The sequence below is a fragment of the Molossus molossus genome, unplaced genomic scaffold (genome assembly GCF_014108415.1).
Source record: "Molossus molossus isolate mMolMol1 unplaced genomic scaffold, mMolMol1.p scaffold_m16_p_1, whole genome shotgun sequence".
Lineage (NCBI taxonomy): Eukaryota > Metazoa > Chordata > Mammalia > Chiroptera > Molossidae > Molossus > Molossus molossus.
In genome coordinates, this window is record NW_023425344.1 from 111,715,804 (window position 1) to 111,743,416 (window position 27,613).

Here is a 27,613-nt window from a genome sequence, read left to right on the forward strand (position 1 = left end):
AGAGAACATCGATTGACCACCACCTGCACTCCCCCCACTGGGGACCCAGCCCACAACCTGGGCATGTGCCCTGACCAGGAATCAAACTGGCAACCTCTTGGTGCATGGGTCGATGCTCAACCACTGAGCCACATCGGCCGGGCATATTCTTCAGTTTTTGAGACCATGTTTTATAGCATTCTTGTGACTATGCCTCTAACTCCCTGTGACAGGAAATGGAAGTGGCCCTGGCCTCTCCTGAGACCGTCTTGGGGTCGACCTCATTCCTTCTCTGTAGAGGCGAGTGACCTCTTCCCACTCTTTGTCAGTTCCCGAAGGGCTCCTTGGTGAACGGAAGACTCATCTTCCTTACCTTCCTCACGTGTTTCTGGCTGATGTGCAGATATGCCTCGTTTTAAGAAAAGTCAGTGACAAATGACTTTATGTGTTATTCACTATTGACATCAATGGAGACCTACATTTTTGTGAAAAGTCTGGTTTTCTGTGAAAGGGGAATATTGGAAGCAATGTGTCCCCAACAAAGAAATGTTTATATTAATTATGAAATGCAGTATGGATACACAGGTACCCGTCAATAATTTTGTTTATGATTATGTGGTAAATACCAGTACTATTCCTTTTGTTTAAAATTATAAACCTAAATAAAAAATTATAAACTATGATCATTATTGCTTAAACATACTTTGGATGTAAACTTGAAAGAAATTTACTAAGATGCTAGTAAAAGTTATGTTTCAGTAGGAGATAAGATGAATTTCTAAATGGGTCAAAGTATGTTTCTATTTTTTTTTTTTAAATGAAATTTATAAGTTAAAAAAAACAAAGGAAACTATAGTTCAGATTACTGCCAAAGTCCCTTTTCTTTATAATTCTAGCTAAAAAATGTGCATTTTTTGCACATGTACAAATGTTCAAGGGTCAGCATTCCTTCAGAGCTGATTTGATTTCTGATGTATCTTTGGGCAGAGGGCTAGCCAGCCACCTCGTGTTGAAGGAGACACACACACAGGATACTTCCTGGGTGTACCCAGTCAAAATAATATGCACTCATGGAAGTGGGCAGTGGGTCTGCTCCCTCTGTTTTTGGCAACGGTGGGTTGTTTTTTAATACAAATGCCTCTAGGATGAGATTAAACCTTACCTACCAAAAGGAAGGACAAGGTTGATTCGCTCCTAGTGACAGCCATTATTCAAGTTGCTGCCACGGAGGGGTAATGATTATAAGCCATGTCACCAGCTTTTTCACTAGTAAAGACTCAAAACTGGAACCAGATTGACGGGACTGAAGCAAACACTTGGTGTGCTCTGTTATGTGAGCCAAATACACACTTGTTTGCCTGCAGGATGCATAGTACAGTTTTAAAAAACTACATGGGTGTTATTGCACATGATATTTTTATTTAAACATTCTTCCTTCAGTGTCTTTCCATTTTTTTTAATGTTTTTATTGATTTTTGAGAGAGAGAGAAGAAGGGAGGGAGAGAGAGAAACATGGATGTGAGAAAGAAACATCACTTGGCCGCCTCCTGCATGCCCCCTGCTGGGGATCGAGCCTGCAACCCGGGCATGTGCCCTGACCTGGAATTGAACCTGGACCTCTCAGTCCATGGGGCAACACTCAGTCCACTGAGCCACACCGGTCAGGCTCTTTCCTTTAATTTTTAATTTCTTAGTACTTTATAATAGACAGATGTGCTTTGAGAGGAGTATTTGGGTATCAGTCGTGAACCTTGTACTCAAGATTTGCTAAGTGCCTAGCATTTAATCCTCATTACTACTGTGTTAGGTGGTGGGGAGAATGCCCATTTCATATGTGGGAGAGGTGAGGCTCAGAGGGATGAACAGTTCCCATGTCTGTGGTTCTGTATGGTGGTATAGTCCATAGTGATTCCTTTTGAATAGGGCGTAACTTTATTGTGCCATTTTAGGGACCTTTCTTTTAGGTGTATATAGTTCTTGTTAAATGCTCTCTGTTTCTCCACTTAATATCTGCTAAAAGTTTGGGGTGCTTTTTGCTTGTTGACTGTTTTTATGTGTTACACCTAATTTGAAATTGAGATTATGGTTAAATAACTGCTCAGCATGATTATTTCCCTTAAGTATAGGAGGACTTGGTTTGTCAATTTCATCCTTGTTCATAATGGGAGGGTACATATAGTTCATCTCAACTTTAAGGAATTGCCCTTCCTTCCCGCAGTTTGAATTCTCTATTTCTGGACTTGATTCTGTGCCCACCCTCCTCACAACTACACATTCCCAAGAAATATAACCTGATGTGAGATGGTTTGATATGTGTTTGCATACATACCACCTTCACATCCATCAGGGTCTTCTGCACTCACCAGAACACTGTGTGGTATTTGGGAAAAGTTTTTTAAATGTTGATTTCAAAGAGCTGTAGACATTTTAACAACGGTTTCAGCTTTCCTCTGATGTGTATCAGGAGAAAAGTACAGTAACAGAATAAGGCAGCACACCTGTCTGAGTACATCTCAGTCCATCAAACTACATCTCCCTGAAAAGGGAACACTCGCAGCCAAGTGTGCGCTAAACAGACCCCGGGGTGGCAGCTGGACCTTTGCTGCCTGCAGGTGTTATTTTCTCATTCTTAATATTTTAAATTATTCTCTGGCACCATGGCAAATAGGACCAGAGCTCGTGGCTTTAATGAAAAGTAACAATGCCCAGTATCAGGTGGGGACGGACTGAAGCCTCAGACCCAGCGAGAGTGGTAAAGCTTGCAAACTCAATGTCCAGACATCCAGCCCATGTGGTCCGAGCCTTTGTGCTGGTAACCTGAGGTGTGGCAGTCACGTGGTCTCTCCGAGGACTCACAACCTACTTATAAGCAATTTCCAAGCGCTTGAAGCACAGAGGCATATGGAAGTTTCACTCTCAGGCTTAATATACAACATGCAAAATGAATTTTTCACATTGGGTTTTTAAAAGATGGAGAAGTTCCAGCTTTTCCTCACTGGTGTGCTTTTTGGAGTTACTGCCCTTCAAAGCAGCTGCAGAGGGAAGACTGTAATGTAAGCATAGTGGCGTTTGCAAGTGAGAGCCGTAGGAAAGGCGTGGATGGTTTTGGAAACATTATTCTGGGTGTCGAATTGAACAAAGAGTCATTACTGAAGAGAAAAATAACTGGAAACTCATTGTTCATACTCTCTCGGACTTGAGCCTGGATAACCATACTGTGAAATCAGGGGAAAGTAAATAGAAAAATAGCAAATTAAGAGGACAAATAACCCAGGGGAGGGTGGGGTGCCCGCTGGCATTGGCAGAGAACATATAACCAACGTCTGATGCATTTCCCTAAGATTCGGTGTGTTTCAAATTGCTCTGTGGCATCTTAGCAGAATCTAATCTGAGTAACAAAGAGCTGACTAGTGAACATAGTTGGTTGAATTCCCTTAGTACTCCTGAAATATAACAGAGCAAGGAACAGTATAATGAAAAATAACAGAGAGAGTAGCTAGGGGCTTAACTTATGATCAGTGTTCATTACAACAAATGACACTCACTGCAGAGTTACCATAAAGATTATTGACTCTTACGTAATGTGGTTCCCATCTGAATAGATTTGAGAACAGCTTAGCATGTGAATGGGAGAGCTGAAGCTGGAGGAGGACAGAGGGTGTAGCCAGTACCCTTATTCATTTTTTCAGTTGGTACTCAGGCACCGCCCATTCAGAACCCTGGACAGAGCAGGGCCCGCCTTCGCCCACAAAGACTCTCCATGGTTACCTTTGGCTTGGACCAGCATGTTATGCGAATACCAGGCTCAGAAAGTGACTGAACTTTTTTAAAACATTGTTTCATTTACAGTTAACATTCAGTATTATGTTTGTTTCAGGCATAGGACACAGTGATCAGACATTTTTATGTACTTTACAAAGTGCTCAGCTAAATAAGGAAAGTGACTAAACTTGTTGATAGTTTTGTATCCAAGTTTTATATCCACCTGATGTTCTCTGCCATTTCTGTTTCCTTAAGCATAGATATTGCAGTGTTTAAAAAATATTTCTTTGGGAAGAAGCTTTCATTTATGTGATTTCATACTCTTAATGACTCTAGGAAGACTGTACTGTTATTAACAGTCCTATTATCCAGATGGAGAAGTATGCTCAGAGAAGTTTAGTTTGCCAAAGTTACCTAGCTGCCAGTTATTATAGATGAACTTCAAAACTGGTGTCTCCAACAGTCTGCTTGATATTTTAATTTCCTCATGGGTGCTGAGCATAGAGAGATTCATGTTCTCATTCGTTCTCTCTCTCTCTCTCGGCTGGGTTTTGAAATAAGACAAATTAGGACTTGAACCTTTACTTTTTCATTTGAGATGAGATCCTGCAAAAGTGACCAAGTGACCTAACCTCTCTTAACAGTGGTTGTAATGAAAGAAAAAGTTTATGTCTGATGTGTGGCTAGACACTGTGCTAAGCTCTTCACATGATGTCCTCATTCCGTCCTCCCAGCCATAAGCAGTGTAGGCCTGATTGCAGTACCCGTTTTAGAGACTGACAAACAGGCTTAGAGGAGCTCAGGCTGCACAGCCAGTGTTTGTCACACCACCCTTGCTCACTGTGGGCCGTCTGTAAGTCAGCTCTGTGAAATGGCCTTCAGAAGAGAGGCTCTCTGGTGATGTTAGCTACAGGTGAGGGTTACGGCCTCAGTGACGTGGGAGATGCAAGCACAACAAGGGACCCCAGCGAGGCTAATGGGTGAGGGGCTGTGTTGTTTCGGGGAAAGAAGCAGTGGCATTTGGGAACAAGTCACCCTTTGTCAAAAGAGGACCTTGAGAAGGAATGGGGAAATTAAAAATACTGTTACCTCGACGTAGCCAACAGGTTTGACATATGTCCCCTATCTCTTTTAAGCAGCTTGTTTTCTCCTTTATAAAAAAGCCTGGTGGTGATGCCCCGTCTCGCGGCCCCTGCAGCGAGAGCCCGTTGAGCTCCCTGCGGCCCACCCCAGACTGCTGGCCCAGCAGTCACAGATGGACAGGGGCACGGAGCAGGAGCAGGGGGAGTACCAGGGGCAAGACGTAGTGTTTGCCACAGCCGGGTGACCAAGCCTGGCTTGCCTGGGAAGGGGTAAAACTCATCCATGCGCACAGCCTATGGCGGCAGCTTCTTGACCCAGTCCTGCCGCAGGCCTCCCGGTAGTGCGCTCTGGCCAAGTTCAGACTGAGCGCTTTTGTCTCTGGTCGGTGCTTTTTTTAGTTTTCTTGCTTCGGGGAAAGAGGGGCTGACTATACTTTCCTCCAACCAAGCAGTGTCCATGAGCTTTAGGAGTTATTTGTATCGGCCTGAAGACTTTCCAGGCTCGTACTCAGAACTATCATGAACAAAGCTATTAAAAGGACCTCTAGGTAAATGAAATTACTTTTTTAAAAAGTATATGTTATATATGTTCATCCTTCTTTTTTCTAACGCACCAAGGGTAATCACGTTTCAGAAAAGGGTCCTCAGCTTTCCAACAGTGCGAGGAGATGGCTCGACCCCCGCGCTCCAGCGGTGCTGTGTCGTGCGGGAGGCGCCTGCTGCGGCCGGTCCTTCTTGACTCTGGAACTGCACCCTGTCTGCCTGGGATGGGCCGTAGGAGTAAAACACTCGCCAGGTTTCAGAGACAGTGAAAAACATCATTACACTTACATGACATACTTACTAAATCATTTATCTTTACATTAAGGATAAAAATGATCATTAATCATTCATATTGATTATATGTTGAAGTGATCAAATTTTGGATATACTGGATTAAATAAAATCTAGTATTAAAGCTCATTTCATCTTTGTCTTTTTATGCTTTTAAATGTGGCTACTAGAAAACTTAAAGTTACATTTATGGGATCTCATATTTTGGATAGAGCTATTTTACAGATACATAAAAGTATGGAGTATATTTCTATAAATTGTAACTACTAATATGTGTTTTAAAATAAGATTTTAAAAATAGCCTTTTGAGCTATTTATGAGGGGGAAATTAACTCATCATATGTATTCTTTATAACAGGCACCACTTACTAAAGAGGGGCTTGTTTTACCATTCTCAGGAAAACAATGTTGGGCAGAAACCTTGGTTATTAATAGCTATTCGGAGAGAATATTTTTCCACGAGAACTAGGGTCAGCTTGAGTCACTAATTACACAGCACGGTTCGTTAATATTTGAGGGAACTGCTGTGCACGCATTCCCTCTGTGATTTTTCACCCGGGTGGTGGTGTATCAGCCACCTTGCGACCACACCCCCTGGTGCCCTGGAAACCAGAGCAGCAGGGGCCCCAGCTGTGCCCCACAGGTCCTCTGGCCCTCTGCACCTCCCGCTCACGCCGTGACTTCCCTCACGCCCGCTGTCTGTGTGGAGAACGCCCTAACACCTTCCAGGAGTGTTTTGTGGGTGAGATTCCTAGAGGAAGCACTTGAGATTCTTGGAAGAAAGGGCTGTTGTGACAAGCTTTAGCTCTTCTCTCCCCACCCACAGCCACAGTTCCACTCTGAGTTGATGAGGCCTGTGGGGGGCGTCACGTAACTAACACTTGAGTCCGGAGAGAGAGTCAGACCCTCCTCTTCATGCATTCCCAGGGCCCCACCCAGATTTATCACTGAGGCGCACAGTTCTCTCCTATATCGTTTTACGTCAGGCATAAACCACAAACATCTTCGTGTTTAACCTTTGTTCACTCGAAGACCATACATTTTAGAGACTCTGAAAAATCTAACTTCAGCCCTGGCCAGTTCGGCTCAGCGGTTAGAGCGCTGGCCTGCGGTCTGGAGAGACCCGGGTTCGGTTCCCGCTAAGGGCACGTGCCTCGGTTGCAGTTTGTCCCCGGCCCTGATTGGGTCATGTGGGTGGCAGCCATTCCATGTGTCCCTTTCACATCAATGTTTCTCTCTCTCTCTCTCTCTCTTCCTCCCACTCTATCTGAACAAAATATTGAAAAAAATGTCCTCGGGTGAGGATTAAAAAAAAATCTAACTTAAAAATACTAGGAGGAAATGGATGACATAGATTGATATTTGCTGACTAGGTCAGGGCTAAAAGTATTTTTTCAATTCTTAATTGCTTTCAGAGTATGTTTTTTCCCACAAAATTGCAAAACATGAAAGTGAAACTGAAGGAAGGGTGGACTCCGGAGACCCTCTCCTGTTGAGCTCTCACAGGGGTCTTCTCCGTGATTCTTCTGACAACCGTTGGCTTGTTCCCAGATGCCACTTGGCTCCTTTGCCCACGAGAGCCCCGCTCCTCCCGTTCCGCCAGTCCCTCCCTGCCACTGGCCAGTAGCTCAGTGATTGGGATCAGGGATGGAGGGAAAGCACAAGTCAGCTTGCTGTGCCGTGTTCCGAGGATGGGGTTTGGTTCCTCAGAGAGAGCCCAGCTTACAGGAGGGAGTTGGCCTTGCTGGGGAAATGGCAAGAGGTCATGAATGCATTTTACCTGTAGCTGCTGCTTCCTGGCATCTACCTGGTGAGTCTTCTGGCCACAACTCTATGTGGATAAGTCTACCTGTAGGTAGGTGGATGCTTTCTGGTTTTGATTACTAAGTTTATTTATTTTTTTATCTCTTTGCTCTGTCTGTAAGTTCAGTGTGACTCGCCTCCTAGAAAATCCATGGAGAGGGAGGAGGGACAAAGAATACCATGCTGTCTAAGATCTCAGGCGTCATGCCATCATCTGACCGGAACATAGAAAGAACCCTAGAGATGCGAACCCTGGAAGGTTGCAGTTAATGTGATTTTGCTGACGGGTAAATGAGTTGCTATTAACATAGTGCTGTACACGTTTCCTATGTAAAGGGTTCAAGTTCCATTCAGATGCCCAGCTGTGACCAGGTTGAGGCCATTGCTTCGAGTGGTCTGTCTAAAAGGGTGCAGTCTGGATCAGCCCCGTCAGTGTGTGAGCGCGAGTGGGGCCCACAGGCCGGGCAGTGACCACCTACGTAAGTCCCCATGCCCATTGCATGACTAGGGAAACACAGACTGTGGATTCATTCCAGAGCCTCTGAGTCTCAGGGTTACTCGCCCTGCACTCTGGAACCTACAGGTCTGTACTTAAATTTAAACAGAATTCTGGCTTTCCACTGACCCACCCACGAGTCAGCTGCCATGGTCAAATCATCAGGTCACCTGGACTGAGGGAAAAAGAGGGAAGTGTGGTCTCAGGAACAGAGTCTAAAGTGTTAGCCACAAAGAGGAGGAAGAAGAGGAACTGGTATTTCTATTTCTGTGACACCAGCACTGTATTTGTAGCACTACATATATCTGGGACCACAGGACAAATATGTACCCCACAGGGTTTCTTTCATTCATGTGATACTGTATAAGGTTTAAATGAGTTAATAGATAGAAAATTCCACAGACGCTTCATGTGGAAATGCTGCTGTATAATCGGTGGTATGTGAGTTTTGCTGTTGTGATCATTAGCTTAATAATTTTAGAGGTTGTGGACAACCTGGAGCCATTCACAAAGGAACCATGTGTGACCAGAAAGACTCTTATATATCCATAATAAGAATTTATTCTGATTTTTAAGTTGTTAGTCCAAAGGAAAAGAAAAAAATCCACTAGTTTTGTGATATTCATTTTAACTTAATTCTCTTTTATAAGCAATTACTATCTTTAGCTAGTTCTTACTATTATCAGATATGATTAACATTCAACACAAGCCCATTGTACCTTATGGGAATTTAGTGGGAACCCTGATGACAGTACTGTGAAAGAACCTCCATGAGAGGATGGCAGACGCTCCCAGCAGCCTCACGGAATGGCACTATGATGCATTTACTGCATTCCCAGTCTCACCCTTGCCATTAAATCCAGAGCCCTCGCAGAAACTGAGAAGCACATAAGAAACTGACGTAGGAACCCGACTAGAGCCTTGGACTGCACAGCACACATTATTTCCATAGACAGCTCTAAATGTGAAACAGATATATAATCAGTGAGAATGGAAATGGGACATTGGGAAATGTTCCTTGGCTAACATATTCTCTCATTCCACCAGTAGATATTTATTGGATGGCTAGTGTGTCGCAGGTACTGGAGAAACAAAATGATTAAGATAGTCCCTGTTTCAGAGGCACTGATGATCCAGTTGAGAAAACACAGAGTTGGATACTTCCAATACCTTCTACAGTCATTCATTCAGTCAACAAACCTTCGTTGCGTGCCCATGGCAGCTCAGTCACAGAGCATATTAAACAAGGCAGGCAAGGTTCCTGCCATCTTGGGAGGCGGGAAACAAGCAATCACATAAACAAAATAATTATACTGTGACTACTGGTGTGAAGGAACTGAATGTGGTCAAAGATAGACAATGTGGGGAATTCATATTGGAAGTCGACCAGAGTAAGAGTCAGGCAGGACTCAGCATTCCTTTGATTTCAAGGAGCACAAAGCCTAAGAGGCGTGGAGATTACTTGGTTATTTTATACTGAAAATAATCTAGGGATACAACAGACTTCACAGGCATGACCTGATATAGGGGCTATATGTGATCTGTCTCTGTCCTTGAGTTCTGCTTCTGTGCTGGTTTCTGTCCCAGAAAGGCTCTCTTTACAGATATCAACATGGCTGGGCTCAGATCTGGGATCCTACTTGAACTAAAACAGGAAAGAAAGTACTTTTTCTTCCCAACAATTTGAGCTGAGTCCCTAGGTCTTTCTCTAGTTGTCTCAAACTGGCCACTGACTCAGGTATAAACCAGTTACTGTGCCAGAGTAAAAGAAAGGTTTGAGACTGTGTCATGTTGTGACACTAAAGCTGGGACAGTGTAGCCAGATTGTGAGTGCCTGCATTCACATGAAAGCTATTTAACCTCTCCGTGTGTTTGTTCCCTTATCTGTAGAATGGGGGTGGTATCTGCCTATCTCGGGGAGACCTGGAGAAGAACATCAGACAGAGTGAATAGCAAGTACAAACTTCAGAAGTGGGCAGGAGCCTGACTTGTTTGCCCATGTGCTGGGTATTGGGAATGTGGAGGGTAGAGGTAGAAGAGGGGAGAGAGCTGGCCAGAAGCTGGACCATGCAGGCATAGATACCATTTGAATGGTTGGCATGGTGCCATGTGTTTTCCACTTCCTCTTAGAGCTACAACTCTGTCAGGACATCTGCAGCCTGGGTCCTCACTGGAAGATGCTTAATTCTCACTGGCAGCATTTACCCTACTGCATTGCTGACCAACCCTCTCTGGCTTTTTTTAATACCAGTGCTCTAGGTACAATCAAGTCTTGCTTGCCTGAGAGTTATGCTGGTATTATTTGGGGTGACTTTTCATGTTATGCTTTGATCCATTTTTTATTGGTATTGTCATTTAACACCTAGAGGACCATTGTATTACCTTTAAATTCAATTTGGGGGATTGGTCAAGATGGCAGAGGAGTAGGTAGATCTTTCTTCCACCTCCTCCCAGGACGAGACTGGAAATAACACTAAATTGGGGAACATTCACCCAGAATTACAAACTTAGTACTAGCTGAAGAGGATAATTTTGACCGGGAAAGGCAGAAACCACCTGGAGACTGGAGTCTTTTGTATGTTTTTGTTTTGTCGTGTTTTATTTTGTTCTGTCAGCACCTGCACAACAACTCACATGACATGGTTGGAGTTGTGCCTCACAGTCAGCCATCCTGAGGGAAGGTCCCATCCACAAATGATACAACAATCAAGACTCATTTACAATAGGAGAGCCCAACTAACCCACACAAGGGACACTCCTTGAGCATCCAGATCAGGAGATCAAAGAGACTGCACCTCTGGGTCCCAGAGGATACTTACTATATAAGGTCACCCCACTAAGACTGGGAGGCATGGCAGTTCTGTCTAATACATAGAAATGAATACAAAGGGATAGCAAAAAATGGGGAGACAAAGAAAAAACACCCAAATGAAAGAAAAGGAGGAAACTTCAGAAAAAGAGCTAAATGAGATGGAGATAAGCAATTTATCAGATATAGAGTTAAAAGTAATGTTTATAAGGATGCTCAAGGAACTTAGTAAGAATTAAAAAGAGCTTAGTAGGAACTACAACACCATGAAAAAGGAAATAGAAACCATGAACAGGAACCAGTCAGAAATTAGGAATGCTATATCTGAAATCAAGAATGCAGGAAGGAATGAAAAGTAGGTTGAATGAAGCAGAAGACTGAATCAGTGATTTGGAATACAAAGTAGAAAAAAGTACCCAATTAGAGCAGCAATAAAGAAAAACAAATTAAGCCCTGGCCAGTTTGGCTCAGCGGTTAGAGCGTCGGCCTGCGGTCCGGAGAGACCCAGGTTCGGTTCCCACTAAGGGCACGTACTTCGGTTGTAGTTTGTCCCCGGCCCTGGTTGGTCGTGCGGGTGGCAGCCACTTGATGTGTCCCTTCACGTCGATGTTTCTCTCTCTCTCTCTCTCTTCCTCTCTCTCCCTCCCACTCTATCTGTACAAAAAATGGAAAAATATCCTCGGGTGAGGATAAAAAAAAAAAATTAAAAAAAAAAAAAAAGAAAAACAAATTAAAATCAGGAGGATGGTTCAAGGGAACTTGGAACAACATGAAACGTAATAATGTCCACATCACAGGGGTACCAGAAAGAAAAGGTGAGCAAGGAAAAGAGAACCTGTCTAAAGAAATAATGACAGAAAACTTCCCTAACCTGGTGAAGGGAAAAGTCACAGGAGTTCAGGAAGCACATAGAGTCCCAATCAAGATGAATCCAAAGAGACCCACTACAGAACACATCAAAATTAAAATGACAAAGAAAGAATCTTAAAGGCAGCAAGAGAGGGACAAAGTTACCTACAAGGGAGTTCCCATTAGACTGTCAACTGATTTCTCAACTGAAACACTTCAGGCCAGAAGTGATTGGCATGAAGTATTCAAAGTATTGAAAAGCAAGGACCTGAACCAAAGACTGCTCTATCCAGCAAGGCTATCATTTAAAAATTAAGGTGAAATAAAGAACATCCCAGACAAATGGAGGCTAAAGGAGTTCAGTACTACCAAACCAGTATTGCAAGAAATATTAAAGGGACTGCTTGAAGAAGACAATGAAATCAAGAGAGAGAGGAACACGGGCATAAAGAATAAAAATGGTTTTAAATAAGTACCTATCAGTAATAACCTTAAATGTGTAAATGAACTAAATGCCTCAAGCAAATGACATAGGGTAGCTGAACAGATAAGAAAACATGACCAATATCAGTGCTGTCTACAAGAGACCCACCTGAGAACAAAAGATTCACACAGACTGAAAGTGAAGGGATGGGTTAGCAATACTTGTATCTGAGAAAAGAGACTTCAAAACAAAGGCCATAAAAGAAACAAAGAAGGTCACTACATAATACTGAAAGGATCAGTCTAGCAGGAAAATATATGCACCCAACATAGGAGCATGTAAATATATAAAAAACTCTTGGAAGACTTTAAGGGAGCAATCAATAGCAATACAGTCATAGTAGGAAACTTTAACATCGAACTGATATCACTGGATAGATCTTCCAGATGAAAACCAACAAGGAAACAGCAGCCTTAAATGACATACTTATCAGATGTATTAGATTGATATTTCTGAACATTTCATTCCAAAGTGGCAAAATACACATTCTTCTCAAGTGCACATGGAATATTCTTAAAGATAGACCACATGTTAGGCCACAAAATAAGTCTTAAATGCAAGCAGACTGAAAGCATATCAAATATGTTCTTGGACCACAATGGCATGAAACTAGAAATCAACTACAATAAAAAAAATATCAAAAACATTCAAACACAGGGAGGCTAAATAACATGTTATTAAACAATTAATGTATTACCAATGAGATCATGGAAGAAATAAAAAGTGTCCAGGAAACAAATGAAGATGAACAAACAACAACCCCAAAACTATAGGACACAGTGAAAGCAGTCCTGAAAGGGAAGTTCATAGCATTACAAGCCTACCTCACAAACAAGAAAAAAACTCAAATAAACAACATAACCCTACAACTAAAAGAATTAGAGAACAACCAGAACATCCTACTTCCCAGAGGAAGTAGGAAGAAGGAAATAATGAAGATCAGAGTAAAATAAGTGACGTAGAGACTAAAAAAAAGCAATACAAAAGATCAGTGAGACCAAGAACTGGTTCTTTAAAAAGTTAAAACAAGATTGATGAATCTTTAGCCAGACTTATCAAAAAACAAAGAGAGAGGACCCAAAGAAATAAAATCAGAAATGTAAGAAATGAAGTAATACTTGATATCACAACTAGATGCCCAAAACTGGACAACCTGTATGAAATACTCAAATTCCTAGAAACATACAATCTTTCAAAGCTTAATCAGTAAGAATCACAATACCTGAATAGCCCTGGCCGGTTTGGCTCAGCGGTTAGAGCATCGGCCTGCGGTCCTGAGAGACCCGGGTTCGGTTCCCGCTAAGGGCGCGTACCTCGGTTGCAGTTTGTCCCCGGCCCTGGTCGGTTGTGCGGGTGGCAGCCACTCGATGTGTTCCTTTCACATCGATGTTTCTCTCTCTCTCTTCCTCTCTTTCCCTCCCACTCTACCTGAACAAAAAATGGAAAAATGTCCTCGGGTGAGGAAAAAAAAAAAAAAAAAAGAATACCTGAATAGGCCAGTAACAATTAATGAAATTGAAGCAGTATAAAAAACTCCCAGGAAACAAGTTCTGGTGTGGATGGCTTCATGGGGGAGTTTTACCAAACATTCAAAGAAGAACTAATACCTGTCCTCCTCAAACTATTGCAAAACTTCAAGAGGAGGGAAGACTTCTGAGTTCTTTTTACAAGGTCAGCATTATCCTAATTCCAAAACCTGATAAAGACATTGCAAAGAAAGAAAAGTATAGGCCAGTATCCCTGATGAACATAGATGCTAAAATCCTCAACAAAATATTACCAAATTGGATCCAGCACTACATTCAAACGATCACGTGCCATGACCAAGTGGGATTTATTCTGGGGATGCAAGGTTGGTTCAGTATTTGCAACTCAGTAAATGTGATACATCACACAAACAAAATGAAGAAGAAAAGTCATATGGTCATATTAATAGATGCAGAAAAGGTACTTAAAAATTCAGGCACCTATTTGTGATAAAAACCCTCAGCAGTTAAAGCATCAGTCCTCACTGAAAGGTCTCAAGTTTGATTCCCAGGCAAGGGCATGTCCCTGGGCTGTAGGTTCAGTCCCCAGGCCCAGTCAGGGTTATGTGGGGGACAACCAATCAATGTGTTTCTCTCACATTGATGTTTCTCTCACATTGATGTTTCTCTCTCTCTCGTCCACTCTATCTAAATATCAATGAGAAAATATCCTCAGTTGAGGATTAATCGAAAAAAAACTCAATATAATAAAGGCTATATGTGACAAAACTACAGCCAACATCATAATAAATGGGCAAAAACTAAAAGTGTTTCCCTTAAGATCAGGAACAAAACAGGGATGTCCGTTTTCACCACTCTTATTCAACATAGTGCTGTAAGTCCTAGCCATAGTGTTCAGAAGAGAAGAAGAAATAAAAGGCATCCAAATTGAAAAGGAGGAAGTAAAACTGTCATTAATTGTAGATGGCATGAAACTGTACAGAGAAAACTTTAAAGACTCCACCAAAAATCAGATTTAATAAATAAATTCAACAAAGTATCAGCATTCAAAGTTAACATCTAGAAATCGATGGGATTGTTATACACCAATAATGAACTCTCAGAAAGAGAAACTAAAAAAAACAATTTTATTTCATTTACTATTGCAACAAAAATAATAAGATACCTGTTAATACACTTAACCAAAGAAGTAAAAGACCTGTACTTGGAAAACTGTAGGACATTGAAAAAGAAATAGAGGAAGATACAAACAAGTGGAAGCATATACTGCGTTCATGGGTTGGAAGAATTAATAATCATTCAAATGCCCATACTACTCAAAGCAGTGTGTAGAATCAACTGCAATCCTTATTGGAATACCAACAGCAGCCCTGCCAGTGTGGGTCAGTGGATTGAGCATTATCCCATGGACTGAGAAGTCCTGCTTCGATTCCAGGTCAGGGCACATGTCCAGGTGGCAGGCTCAATCCCCAGTGGGGGCGTGCAGATGATAGCCATTCGATGTTTCTCTCTTACATTGATGTTTCTATCTCTCTCTCTCTTCCTCTTTCTCTAAAAAAAAAAAAAAAAAAAAAAAAAATCAATAAAACATTTTAAAAAGTACCAACAGTGTAGTTTACAAATCTAGAACAAATACTCCAAAAATTTACATGGAAGCAAAAAGACCCCAAATAGCCACAGAAATCTTGAGAAAGAAAAAGAAAGTTGGAGGAATCACAATACCAGATATCAAACTGTACTACAAAGCCATTGTAATCAAAACAGCCTGGTACTGTCACAAGAACAGGCATATTAGACCAGTGGAACAGAACAGTGACCCCCAGAAATCAACTCACACCATTATGGTCGATTAATATTTTACAAAGGAGGCAAGAACATACAGTGGAGTCAAGATGGTCTCTTCAACAAATGGTGTTAGGAAAATTGAACATGCACATACAAAGGGATGAAGCTAGACCACCAGTTTACACCATACACAGGAATAAACTCAAAATGGATAAAAGACTTACATGTAAGTCGTGAAACAATAAAAATCTTGGAAGAAAACATAGGCAGCAAATCTCAGACATTTCATGTAGCAGGATTTTCAGCGATACTTCTCCTGGGGCATGGTAACAAAGGAAAAAATAAACAAATGGGACTACATCAAACCAACATGTTTCTGCATAGCTAAAGAAACCATCAAGAAAATGAAGAGGGAGTCCTATGTACAGAGAACATATTCACCAATGATACATGTGATAAGGTGTTAATTTCCAAAATATACAAAGAACTCATACAACTCAACCCCAGGAAAACAAAAATCTGGTTAAAAATGGGCAAGGGATCTTAATAGACAATTCTTCAAAGTGAACATACAGATGGCCAATAAGAATATGAAAAAATGCTCAATGTCACTACATCAAAGAGATGCAAATTAAAATTACAGTGAACCTTACACCTTCCAGAATGGCTACCATCAGTTAATGAACAAACAGTAAGTGCTGGTGAGGCTGTGGAGAAAAGGGGACTCTAGTACACTGTTGTTGGGAATGCAGACTGGGGTAGCCACTATGGAAAACAATATGGAGTTTCCTCAGAAAATTAAAAATGGAACCTGCCATCTGACCCAGCAATGCCACTTCTAGGAATATATCCTGTGAATCCAGAAACACCAGTCAGAAAGAATATATGCACTCCTATGTTCATAGCAGCACTATTTGCAATAGCTAAGATCTGGAATAACCCAAGTGCCCATCAGTAGATGAGTGGATTAAAAAGCTGTGGTCCATTTACACAATGGAATACTATGCAGCTATAAAAAAAAAAAGGATATCTTACCCTTTGCAACAGCATGGACGGACCTGGAGATTATTATGTTAAGTGAAATAAGCTTGATAGAGAAAGACAAATATCACACAATTTTATTTATAAATATGTGGAATCTAATGAACAAAATAAACTGGTGAACAAAATAGGTACAGAGGCATGGAAGCATGGAACAGACTGACAGATCTCAGAGGGGAGGGGAAAGGAAGAGACTAACCAAAGAAAATATATGTATATCTGCATAGCCCATGGACACAGACAATAGTGTGGGGAAGGCCTGGAATGGAGTGAGGGCTAGGTGGATGGGGGCAGAGGGGGAAAATGGGAGACATTTGTAGTACTGTCAACAATAAATTTTTAAAAAAGAAGAAATAAATGAATTCAAATTTTGGGTAGTGCGTCACTCTTGCCCTGACTGTCATAACTCTCCAGCCAAGTATGTATTGGCAGGATGTGAAATTTAAAGTGGGTTGTGTGGTATGGACAAAAGCAGTAATTTGTGTTTATATAGTATTAATAACATCCAGTTGCCCATGTTAAAGGACCTATTAGTTAATTATTATTTAGCCTTCAAGAGACAGATTCAAGCTAGTGAATTTTAAAGTAGTATTTGTGTTGTTTTTTTTGTGGGGGATTTTTTAGGAATCATTTTTGGAGGGAATAAAAGCAAACATAAAAATAACTTTTCCCTTTGTATTTATGAATGTATTTGTGTATCTGTGTATTAGAAACACATAGAAACATATGCAGTTTAGATCTTTTAAAAAGATCTCTATAGATACAAGTACTAGATCACAAAATAATTATTGTTATAAATAATATTCTTTTTTTTATCCTCACTGAGCGGGAGGGAGAGAGGGAGGAAGAGAGAGAGAGAGAGAAACATCAATGTGAAAGAGACACATCGAGTGGTTGCCATCCACACGGACCCAAACCGGGGTCAGGGACAAACTGCAATCGAGGTACGTGCCCTTAGTGGGAACCGAACCTGAGACTCACTGGTCCATGGGTCGATGCCCTAAACCGCTGAGCCAAACCGGCCATGGCTATAAATAATATTCTTTAATCTCCAGGTATGAAATCTATTAAGGAAGTAGCTTGTTTAGGAACTTAAAAAATCCCTTAGACTTGTTTTGTTTTGCCTTTTAGTTTATTCTGGAAATTGCAACATTGAGCACTTTACAGTTTAATTTAAAAGGATTACCTATTTTCTTAAATGCTTAAGCAGGGAAGCAAGTTGCAGTCATTGATTTTTCTCTGCATGTATTCCGTGAAAGCTGTATTTGCTCCTTCCCCAGGGACCATACCTCTGAACTGCATGCTTGCCGGTGACAGCTCAGACCTCTGATACATAACCAAAGACCTCGCCTAATATTCTTGCAATTGCTCGGGGAATTTTTATTAAGTAAAAGCATCATTAAAGTAGACAGGATGATGAAGTTTAATGAGCATCTTTTGTGCATGAGATTGTTAGTTTTGGTCTGCCAGAATTCTTGTTTCTCTACTCCAGTGGGGCAGATAGCAAGTCTAGAATGTATGGCATATTTTAAAATCTGCTTTATATTTTATATTTTTGTATAGCTTAATATGTGTTGTAAGCCACCTGTAAATTTTTTTTTTTTTTTTTGGCTTTTAATATGGATGCTGTTGGCACATGTATGTTTGTACTTGTTTTGTACTGTGTGTTGGTGATGGAGAGCGTGGGGTTATAATGTAAAATGTGGAAGTGAGAGACATATTGGCGTTCGTGAATTACATGGAACCATCTCTTAGAGGTTTGATCTCCAAAAATCATTGCCTTTTGAATTAATGAGACTTCTCAAGAGAATATGCTAACTATTAATTTTTTTTCCTTTGAGACTCAGCAGTTTCTGTGCTAAGATTCTGCCACCAGCCCCCATCCCCTCTAGATGGGATAAATAAAGCTATTCCAAGTGCTTATTAATAATCCCCGCTTCACACTTTGTCCACAGATTTATTTGTGAGGATTTTAAATTTAGCATCCTACCGTAAGATTACAGATTATAAACAGAATTATTTCTCTGCACTATCGTCACTGGGCATATATGTAGATTTTAAAATTGGTACTTTTCTTGGAGCCCTGGCCGGTTTGGCTCAGCGGTTAGAGCGTCAGCCTGCGGACCAGAGAGTCCTGGGTTCGGTTCCCGCCAAAGGCATGTACCTCGGTTGCAATTTGTCCCCAACCCCGGTTGGGGTCCTGTGCGTGGCAACCACTCGATGTGTCTCTCTCACATCGATGTTTCTCTGTCTCTCTTCCCCCCTCTCTCTCCCACTGTATCTGAAGATAAATGCAAAAATATCCTCAGGTGAGGAATAAAAAAAAAAAAGATTTTCCATGGAAACCCCTATGAGCAAATGACCTAAGAATAACATACTGTGGCGCTCACATACCTGGCATTCTGAAATAGCGTTCCCCTGGCACATGTGTGCTTCTAGCAGTGTCCTGGGTATAGAGAAGACAAACGAAGTGAAGTCCGCCTTCGAGAAAGTAGGCGGCTTATTAGGAAGACAAAGCTGAGAGACCCACAAAGATGGGAGACAAGATAGCTTGGAGAACTAAGAGTTTGATCTTTGAGACTGATTGCCTGGGTTTGATCAGGGCCTAAACTTGCCAAGCCTCAGTTTCCTCGTTTGAAAAATGAAGACAATAAAAGCCCCTACTTCATTGGATTGCGTGACCATGAATGCTGAGTGAATGGTGGCCATATTTTAATGCGTCCCCACAAAGGCACTCGACTGGTGTTTCGAAATAACGTGCCAGGAGCAGGAATTGCTGTGTGGGTCACCAAGGACTTAATGATGAAATCCTGGTAAATCCCACAATATTTTGTGAAGGCAGAAATGAGGGTGCAGGGAGATGGAGGGAGCTGTGAAAAGCCTAAAAATATGAATGAGATCTGAATTACAGAAAGAGCTCAGGCAGGCATTCCAAGCAATAGTAACACAGATCTGCAAAAACAGACCGAAAGGAGTGCAGGCGGCAGGAAAGGCTGGTCCCAGGCCTCCAGCTCATTGAGTACCCTGTGCTTTTCCCAGCACGTCCGTGAACCAAAGCCAGTCTAATTGCCAAATCCACATGAGGCAGTCACATGCAGAGATGCCCATTTGCCAGCTAAGATAATAGTTATGCAGGAAAGAGGTGCGACTCTAGGGTTTCTTGGCTTTTTCATGGCAGAACTCACACTTGGTCCATCTTTCCTCCCTCCACATTGCCTGCCTCCAGTCAGCCATGCTGTTGGTGAACAGAGATGAGGTTGGGTAAGTTACGTGTGACCTGGCATGTTCTCTGGCTGCCGTATGCCACGTACCAGGCTGGGTACTTGATCCCATGGGCAGTGGACGCTATTTTCTATGCATAAAACAAGGAGAGATTATTGTCACTTGTGTATAGGACACACTGGGGGAGGGAGTGGCCCAGCATCAGGGAGACCAAGAAGGGACCCATTATAATAATCCAGTGGCCATGTGATAGAGGCCTGGAATAGTGCAGGAGAGAAAGAGAATGGATGGAATGATAGGATGATGAAAATAAGAAGACACACCATAAAGCGATTAATTAATTCACTAAGTTATGAACCTTCTGGGAAGCTAATGAAAACCGTGTTCCTCTCCTGCTGAAAAACTCAGCCTGGGGTTTCAGATACTTTCCTGGTCCCAGGCTAAGTAGAGAAAGTGTCAGTCAGACTTGATTCATGTGGTGACTGAAAAAAGAGGCAGATGTCAAAATGACTTCAGTTTTGATCCTGAAGGTCTGGAGACAGAGAGGGACAGACGTGGAAGTCGGGTTGAGAACTGTTCTGTGCTTTGTTTGGGTTTTAGAGCAAAGCGTCCAGGTGGGAACAAGGCGCAGCAGGGGTTCAGGATGGCGGCGACTTGAGGGCTGCCACTCTGAGAGAATCACTGAAGCTATAAAGTCAGGTTGGTCTGGGGAAGAGAACACAAAGAGATAAAGGCAGGAAAACAAGGACCAAAGAAGTGGCCAGAGAGAGAATAGCAACCAGGATAGTGCATTGAAACCAAGAGAGAGAGGGGATGGGGATTTTCAAGAACAGTTGGGGTGGTCATTGTTGCAGCCACGAAGGGGTTGAGGGTCTGCAAGAGACCCTTGGATCCAACAGAATGAGAAGACACATGGATTTTTTTCTAAAAGTAAAGATGTATATAATAAAATTTACCTATCAACAGTAGAAAAGTATGCTCATCATTCTGCTTTAATATAATTGATGCAAAATGTATTCTGCATTCTGGTAGATGTCCACAGGCAGGGAGCTCAGAGTGGCCAGCGCGCAGGCTCCTTCCACAAGGTGCCTCAGGAGGGGTGGGTCTGGCGACTCCAGCAGTCCCCGAACGTTCCATGATGGCTCCTCTAGTGCTGGTGGTGGGCAGGGCCCACCCCAAGGGGCCCCGCGGAGAGCCCGGGGCCCGGCGTCCTGGCTCGCTCACGTCCCACACGCATCCCGCCTCCCACATTCTCTTCAGCCTGTTCATCCTGAGTGTAATTGATCCCTTCTGTCACTTTAGATTGTTCTTTGGTTTTTTACTCCTTAATCATCTAGAAACCTCAGATTTCAGGGGACAGAACATTTGCTAAGACTCTGTGCTGCACGTTCCCTTCATTTGCTGGGTTGACCAGCTGCCCCACTGGTGACCTCGTGCCAGGCTTCCTTTGTCAACACTCTCAAGCTGGCACGGCCGGATGTCGGTGCCCCGCAGAAAGCCCCCCGAGAAGGGATCGGATGGCAGAGCGGCGGGCCTGGCTGTGCTCCGTGCGTGGGGGCAGCGTCTGAGAAGCGGAAGGAAGTGGCCGTCCTGGCCTGGGTCCTGGACTTTGTGAGAGGGTCGGTGGCAGTAGCCATCCTGGTACACCTGCTCTGTGCCTGAACAGACAAGGCCCGTTTCATGTCTGAGCTCATCTCTCCACAGCCTTGTGAGGGAGCTGGAAACTTATCCTCATTTTGCAAATGAGGACATCAGGTAGCAAGTTAGTCACTCACCCAAAGTCACACACCGCCCAGAGCCAAGCAGGGTGCGGGGGTGAGAGGGAGGGCTGGGGCTGTTCTCCGGGGCCCTCGGGAGGGGGGATGAACACCACCTGAGCAGTGCTGAGGGCATCTGGCAGTCTGGCGGCTCCAGGAGGGCTGGGATTTTCCCAGGTGGGGAGGTAGAAGGAACAGGTCCAGCAGCTGTCGTCACCAAGGCCCTACGGGGCAAAGTGCTTCATGAGAGGAGGATATGGGTCATCGGGAGGACAGAAGTCCATCCCAAAGGCTGTGGACTGTATTAATTAATTATGGGCTTTATTTTCTGTATTTTATGAGGCTTTGACGTGTGTGGGTCTTGCTGGCTGGGGAGAGACTGCCCTCCCAGGGCTAGCTAACCGCTAGCAGTCAGTAGCCAGCATGCCTGCAGCTATTCCTGACACTTACGAGCCAAGCACTCTGAAGCCCGGACCCCCAAACACCTCCTTTATCTAGAACACTCACCAAGACAACATTCCCTCTTCCTGGTACCGGACAACCAGAGACCATCCTGTGGCCTAGAGGCACTGAGATGATTCAGACTCTCCCATTCTGCAGTCGCTCAAACTTGCTCACTCTGCCTCACCCAGTCCTTTCCATAAAACTCCTGCCTCCTGGCCGGCCTGGCACTTCCCGGCGCCCAGCATGGGCTGGTGTGTCCCTCCGCTCAGCAGCTGCACGGAGTAAGCTTCTCTCTGGGGCATGGACCTCTCTGTCACCACTCAGGACCTCCAGGTCCCAATATAAATTAATCCCACGTACTTTCAGAACATGAGCCATGAGTGTTGGCTTCAGAGAAGGGAGGGGCAGGACTGTCCACTTACCTACCGCAGAGTGGACAGTGCACCAGCCTGCTCTCCTCCTTCTGGTGGGAACAGTGCCCATTGTTCCTTTGGGCACACTGTGTGTCCTTTCTGAAGCTTACTTTTTCCTTTTCCTTTTCAATGAGCTGCTACCTCAGAAAGTGTCTTTTTCCTGCTGAAACTAAGTGGCCTCTTCCTGGTAGGCTGCCCTGTGTGTGGCCCGGAGGGTCCTCATCACTGCTGGAACAAACCACCGTGAGCTTGGTGTCTGAAAACAAAACAAATCACCGTCTTACCGTTCTGGAGGTCAGAAGTCTGAAATCAAGGGGTCCTCGGGGTTGCTCCTCTGGAGGCTCTGGGGGAGAATGATTTCCTTGCCTTTCTAGCTGCCGGAAGTCATCTGCTCTCCGGGGGTGGTAGCCCCTTCCTCCACCCTCAAAGCCAGCCGTCACCGGCTCAACTCTCTCTAACCCTGACCCGCCTGCCTCCCTCTGACGAGGACTCTGACTCCTTTGGGCCCGCCGGGTGATCTAGGTTAATCTTTCCAGCTCCAGATCCTTGACCTCATCACCTCTGTAACGTCTCTTTTGCAATGTATTATGTTCACGGGCTTCGGAGATTAGGATGTGGACATTTGGGGGCCATTCCGCCTATCACACTCCCCAAATGGAGGCCCCATGGCTAAGCGCTGGTGGAGCCAGGAGCGGAGTCCGAGGCTTCGGACCCTGAGACACTTGTCCTTACTGCCCTGCCACAGCCATGTGTCCACGGGGGACCAGTCTGCTTACTAAGCGGCGACTTGCATCTGCTCACAAAGCTGGAGGCGTGCAGGGATCACGCAGAGAAGGACGGGCAGTGTCAGCCCGGCTCCGGGTGACTCGCCCAGGAAGTGGGGCGCTGCAGCCAGCTCTGCCTTCGTTGCTGTCTTCAGAGAGGAGTCGGACCTTTCTTCCAGAGATGCTGGGGGATTTGACATTGACAGAAAATACTTGGTTATTATTTTTTTTTTCCCAGAGGAAAAAGCCCTTAAGTGAAGTGTTCATATAATTATCTGTGTTTAATCACTCTGACTGTAACCCCACATCCGTCCTATTTCTCAACAGGCATGTGCTGCCACTTGCAGCAGGCTTGTCATGGTGCTTTGCTGGCTCATAACCGCCACGGCCCCTGCCAGGAAAACCGCGTCGCTGTCTTACGCGTGGATTGGCGGAAGCGCGGTGGGAGTGAGCGACGCTAACCGCTGGCCCACAGTTGACAACCAGGAAGGGGCAGAACTAGGCTTCGAGCAGCAGGCGCTGGGCCTCCGCTCTGACTTGCTGTGTAGCCCAGGAAGTTCAGGCACACCGCGGGGTCTGCATGTGAAGAGGCAGGAGTGGAAGCTCTGAAACATGCCATTTCCTTCCTAAAAAGGAGCTTTGCTGAGTCCCGAGCGCTGCTGCACCCTCTTCTGAAGCGACTTTGCTAGATGACCACGCAGGGCCCAGGGAAGCCTTCCGGGCCTGAGGGTCAGGGTGTGGTGCCGCAGGCCCTCGGGGGCTCTTACTCCTCCTCCGACCTCATTTGGTCAGAACCACTTTCTTAGCACCTGAGTACTGCATTTCCAAGGGACCCTGGCATTGTCTTCGTGCACATTTTTGTAACCCTTACAGTTCGATGTCTGTGAGTAAGAATGGGGATGAGGATCTGGGACCAGAGGAGAGCTGAGAGGAAGCTGTGAGGAAGCTGGGTAACTGAAGCTCCCAGGGCCGTGTGAGGGCACAGGGCGGACTCATCTCTGCTTTGGGCCCAGTGACAAGAGCCCCAGAGGCCCCTTCCTGGCATCGCACACGGAGCACTGAGCCCGAGGAAAGCAGTGTTCTGGGAGGAGGAGGACCGACTGGCAGTCCATAGTACGTTAAGAGAGTGTGGGATCGAGGACCATAACCAACACGTCTGCTTGGGCTCCAGGCTTCCTCTGCCTGTCAGATGCATCCGGGAGAAGTGCTGGAGGGCCGAGAGAAGGGGTGCACGCGTGTCCCCCCACCCTGGATATCTCAGGATAAATCTTTCCATCTCAAGATCTTTAATGTAATCACCTTTGCAGAATCCCTTTTGCCACCTAAGGTGTCATTCCTAGGTTCTGGCTGTTAGTACAGGGACATCACTAGGTTGAGGTGGCCACGGCAGTAATGTTGAACTGGCTGGACTTGCCTCTGCCTAAGCCAGTGGTTCTTCATCTGGGATCCAGGGCCCCTGGTGTCCATGACACAGATTTCAGGAAAACCAGTGGCCCTTTTTACAGGGTGAGGAAAAGGGGCAAACGTGGGTATAAAGACCCATTTTCCTGGGTAGCAGGTTCTCTTCCAGGAGTTCTTTCTGTGGAGGTAGAGTGGCCCACTGTCGGGCTGGGTGGGCCTGGGCCGCCTCTGTATTAGATATAGGAGAAAGTCTAGGCACTCACAGAAGTTGAAAGCTAATTTGCAGGCTCAAATGTTACCAGTCCAGGACATGTGGTACCTCTTTGACCCAGGAGATGGCCCTCCGCTGTGCCGGGTACTGGGATATACGTGCTCCAGTTTCTGTCTGCCCGCTACCAGCTCCAGGCTCTGCATCCACGTTCCCTGGGAGCAGAGACCTGTCCTCAGATCTTCAGATCACTGTTAGTAGAACCCTCCCAGACTGCTTTTTTTTTTTTAATCCTCACCCGAGGATGTTTTTCCATGTAACTTGAGATAGAGTGGGGGGAGAGAGAAACATTGACATGAGAGACACATTGACTGGTTGCCTCCTGCATGACCCTGACCAGGGTTGGGGACTGAAACACAACCGGGGTACTTGCCCTTGACCGGGATCAAAGCCGAGACTCTCTGGACCTCCGGCCGTTGCTCTAGCCGCTCAGCCAAACCGGCCAGGGCCAGACCACTTTTAAGGAGACACTTGGAAGCCCCAGTGTCCTATCAAAACCCTCAGTGTCCGGCTTTCCCTAAGCATCGATCAGTGACCACCTTTGTGTGCCAGGTGCACCCCTCAGGCTGTCAACCAGGGCCATCAGCATATCAGTAAAGCAGTGCCTGGCCGTGCGGTGGCCAATGCGAGCGTCAGGGAGGGCGCCGCCTCCGCGAAGGGCGCTTAGAACAGGGCGAACTAGTCTGGGGAGGCCCGTCGTCCTGTCAACCACGAGTCAGTTGCAACAAGCAGGCAGGCAGTGCCTTTCATCTACAGAAGCCAAAACACCCACCGGACTCTCTGGGGACACGGTCATGTCAACAAGGGAAGTTGAGGTTGAGCTGTATTTATTTTAGGGTGGCTTTTAATTCAGTTTAATCAGAATCACTCGTAAATTATCCGTGAATTACCGTCTGCTGTTCAGTTCAGCCCTCTCAGCCACAGAGCTGGTCCGCTCTGACTGAACGCCGCCCGCCGTGACGGTGGGGAACTTTGTCAACATTTAATCAGCAGCCTTATTAACGCGACGTTGATGTGTGGCCGCCACCCCAGCACTATCAATCAGGCCTGTGCGGGCTCGGACGCCATTGCTCTCTGTCACATTGTCCAGCCCCTGGGCTTGCAGGCCAGGCACGGTGCTCACTTCTCAGTAAATGGACACTCTGTCTCCTCCATTCCACCCAATTCCTGTCATTGTCGACTTCAGCTCTCACAGCCCTCGGAGCTTCAGTCTGGAGCGTCTGGGCCGAGCACGATCGGTCCCCACATCCTGCATCTCTCTTCCTCCGGAGTCACTGCACCCAGCCCGGTGGTGGGAAATGCAGGAGACACGTCCAGAGTGGACCTCCTGGAGTGCCGTGTGTGTGCGTGTGTGTGTGTGTGTGTGTGTGTGTGTGTGGAGAGAATTTCTGATGCTTAAGTATAGTGTAGGTGGAAAACATTATTCTGAGTGAAATAAGCCAGTCAGAGGAAGACAAGTGCCGTGTGATTTCACTCATATGTGGAATTTAATGAACAAACTGAACTACCAAGCAACATAGAGGCAGCCTCATAGCCAGAGCAGGCAGGCAGCTGTGGTGGGGGCGGGGGCGTTGGCTGGGGAGGGTTGAGCCAGAGAGAGAACTCAGAACACGGCAGGTGTGGTGATCGCAGGCTGCGGGGGAAGGGGCCGGGCGGAGTTGGAAGAGGGCAAAGGGGATACATGGTGATGGGAAAAATGAGATTAGATTAAATTAAAGATATATCCGTGGTATACGACCCAGAGAAAGCAGAAGTTGGTGGGGGTTTTTTTCCCCCGCTTACTGAGTATTCCTGGAGATGAACCTGTTGTTAAAGGTCTATCAAGAGAAGCCTGTTTGGTGTGAGTCAGGTCGATCTCACGGTTTCTCCCTCTCTCGTTTCAGTCTCTACGGCAGACACATGCAGGCAAATCCAGAACCGCCGAAGAAAAATAATGACAAATCGAAAAAGATCAGCCGGAAACCCCTGACAGCCAAGAATAAATAAGGGGTTGGCCTGGGCTGGACTTCTGGTCACTTTTCTCATGATTACTTCTGTTCTGTCTTGCTCTGTCCCACAAATAAATTCAGTTAACCCTCGAACAGCATGGGTTTGAAAGAGCAGGTCCACTTATACACGGAATTGCTACAATGAATACTGTAAATGCATTTTATCTTATGATTTTCTTAATGAGATTTTTTCCCTCTAACTTTATGGTGAGAATACAATATATAATACATACAGCATACAGAATATGTGTTAATAGACTGTTTATGTTACTGGTAAGGCTTTCTGGTCAACAGTAGGCTGTTAGGATTAAAATTTGGGGGAGTCAAAAGTTACATGTGGATTTTCAACTGCATGAGGGGGTTGGCACTTTAACCCCTGTGTTCAAGGGTCACCTGTACTGTGTGTGTGTTTCTTTTCACTTTTCTTTCTAGTGCTTACCACCTTACCTTTTAATTTCTTTTGGTAGGTAGCAGAGTTTTATAAATTCTTAAAACCGTTTCCATTTGTTTTCTTAAAATTATCAAAGACAGGAAATAAAACTCTAATTCAGCTGCAAATTCCACAGTAGGCACAGGTTTCGGGTCCTTGAATAGATGTTCACAAAGCTGCTTATTATCCAAAGAATAATTAAATCATGTAATCATTTCAGTGTCACAGTTAATGCTGTTCACTCTTCTGTTTATTCACCTAACTCATTCTTTGGCTTTATTAAAAATGTTTCTTCACTGCTGAGATATTATGTTAACTTACAAGTGATTTTAATAAAATCTTGAATTTGTATCATGTGTTGCTTTTTGATTAAGGAACAATCTGATCTTAGGTATATGCACATTTTTTACCCTTTTCCCCAAATTTTTCTTGTCCACTTTTATTGGTTACAGATAATAAACTTTGAAATTTTCCATGTAAAAGAAAAATGCAAAATTAGAGCTAGTTTTTTCTCA

At 44.5% G+C, this 27,613-nt stretch overlaps 1 protein-coding gene across 1 annotated transcript in view; it reads left to right on the plus strand.

Annotated features, from left to right (window-relative positions):
* RSU1 (Ras suppressor protein 1) overlaps positions 1–27,418 on the plus strand; it is a 185,086-nt gene extending 157,668 nt beyond the window's left edge. The window contains exon 9 of the mRNA XM_036252448.1: positions 26,564–27,418. Coding sequence (XP_036108341.1) covers positions 26,564–26,666 — 103 coding nt within the window. The 3' untranslated portion in view covers positions 26,667–27,418. The remainder of the gene's footprint in view (positions 1–26,563) is intronic.
* The last annotated feature ends 195 nt before the right edge of the window (positions 27,419–27,613 follow it).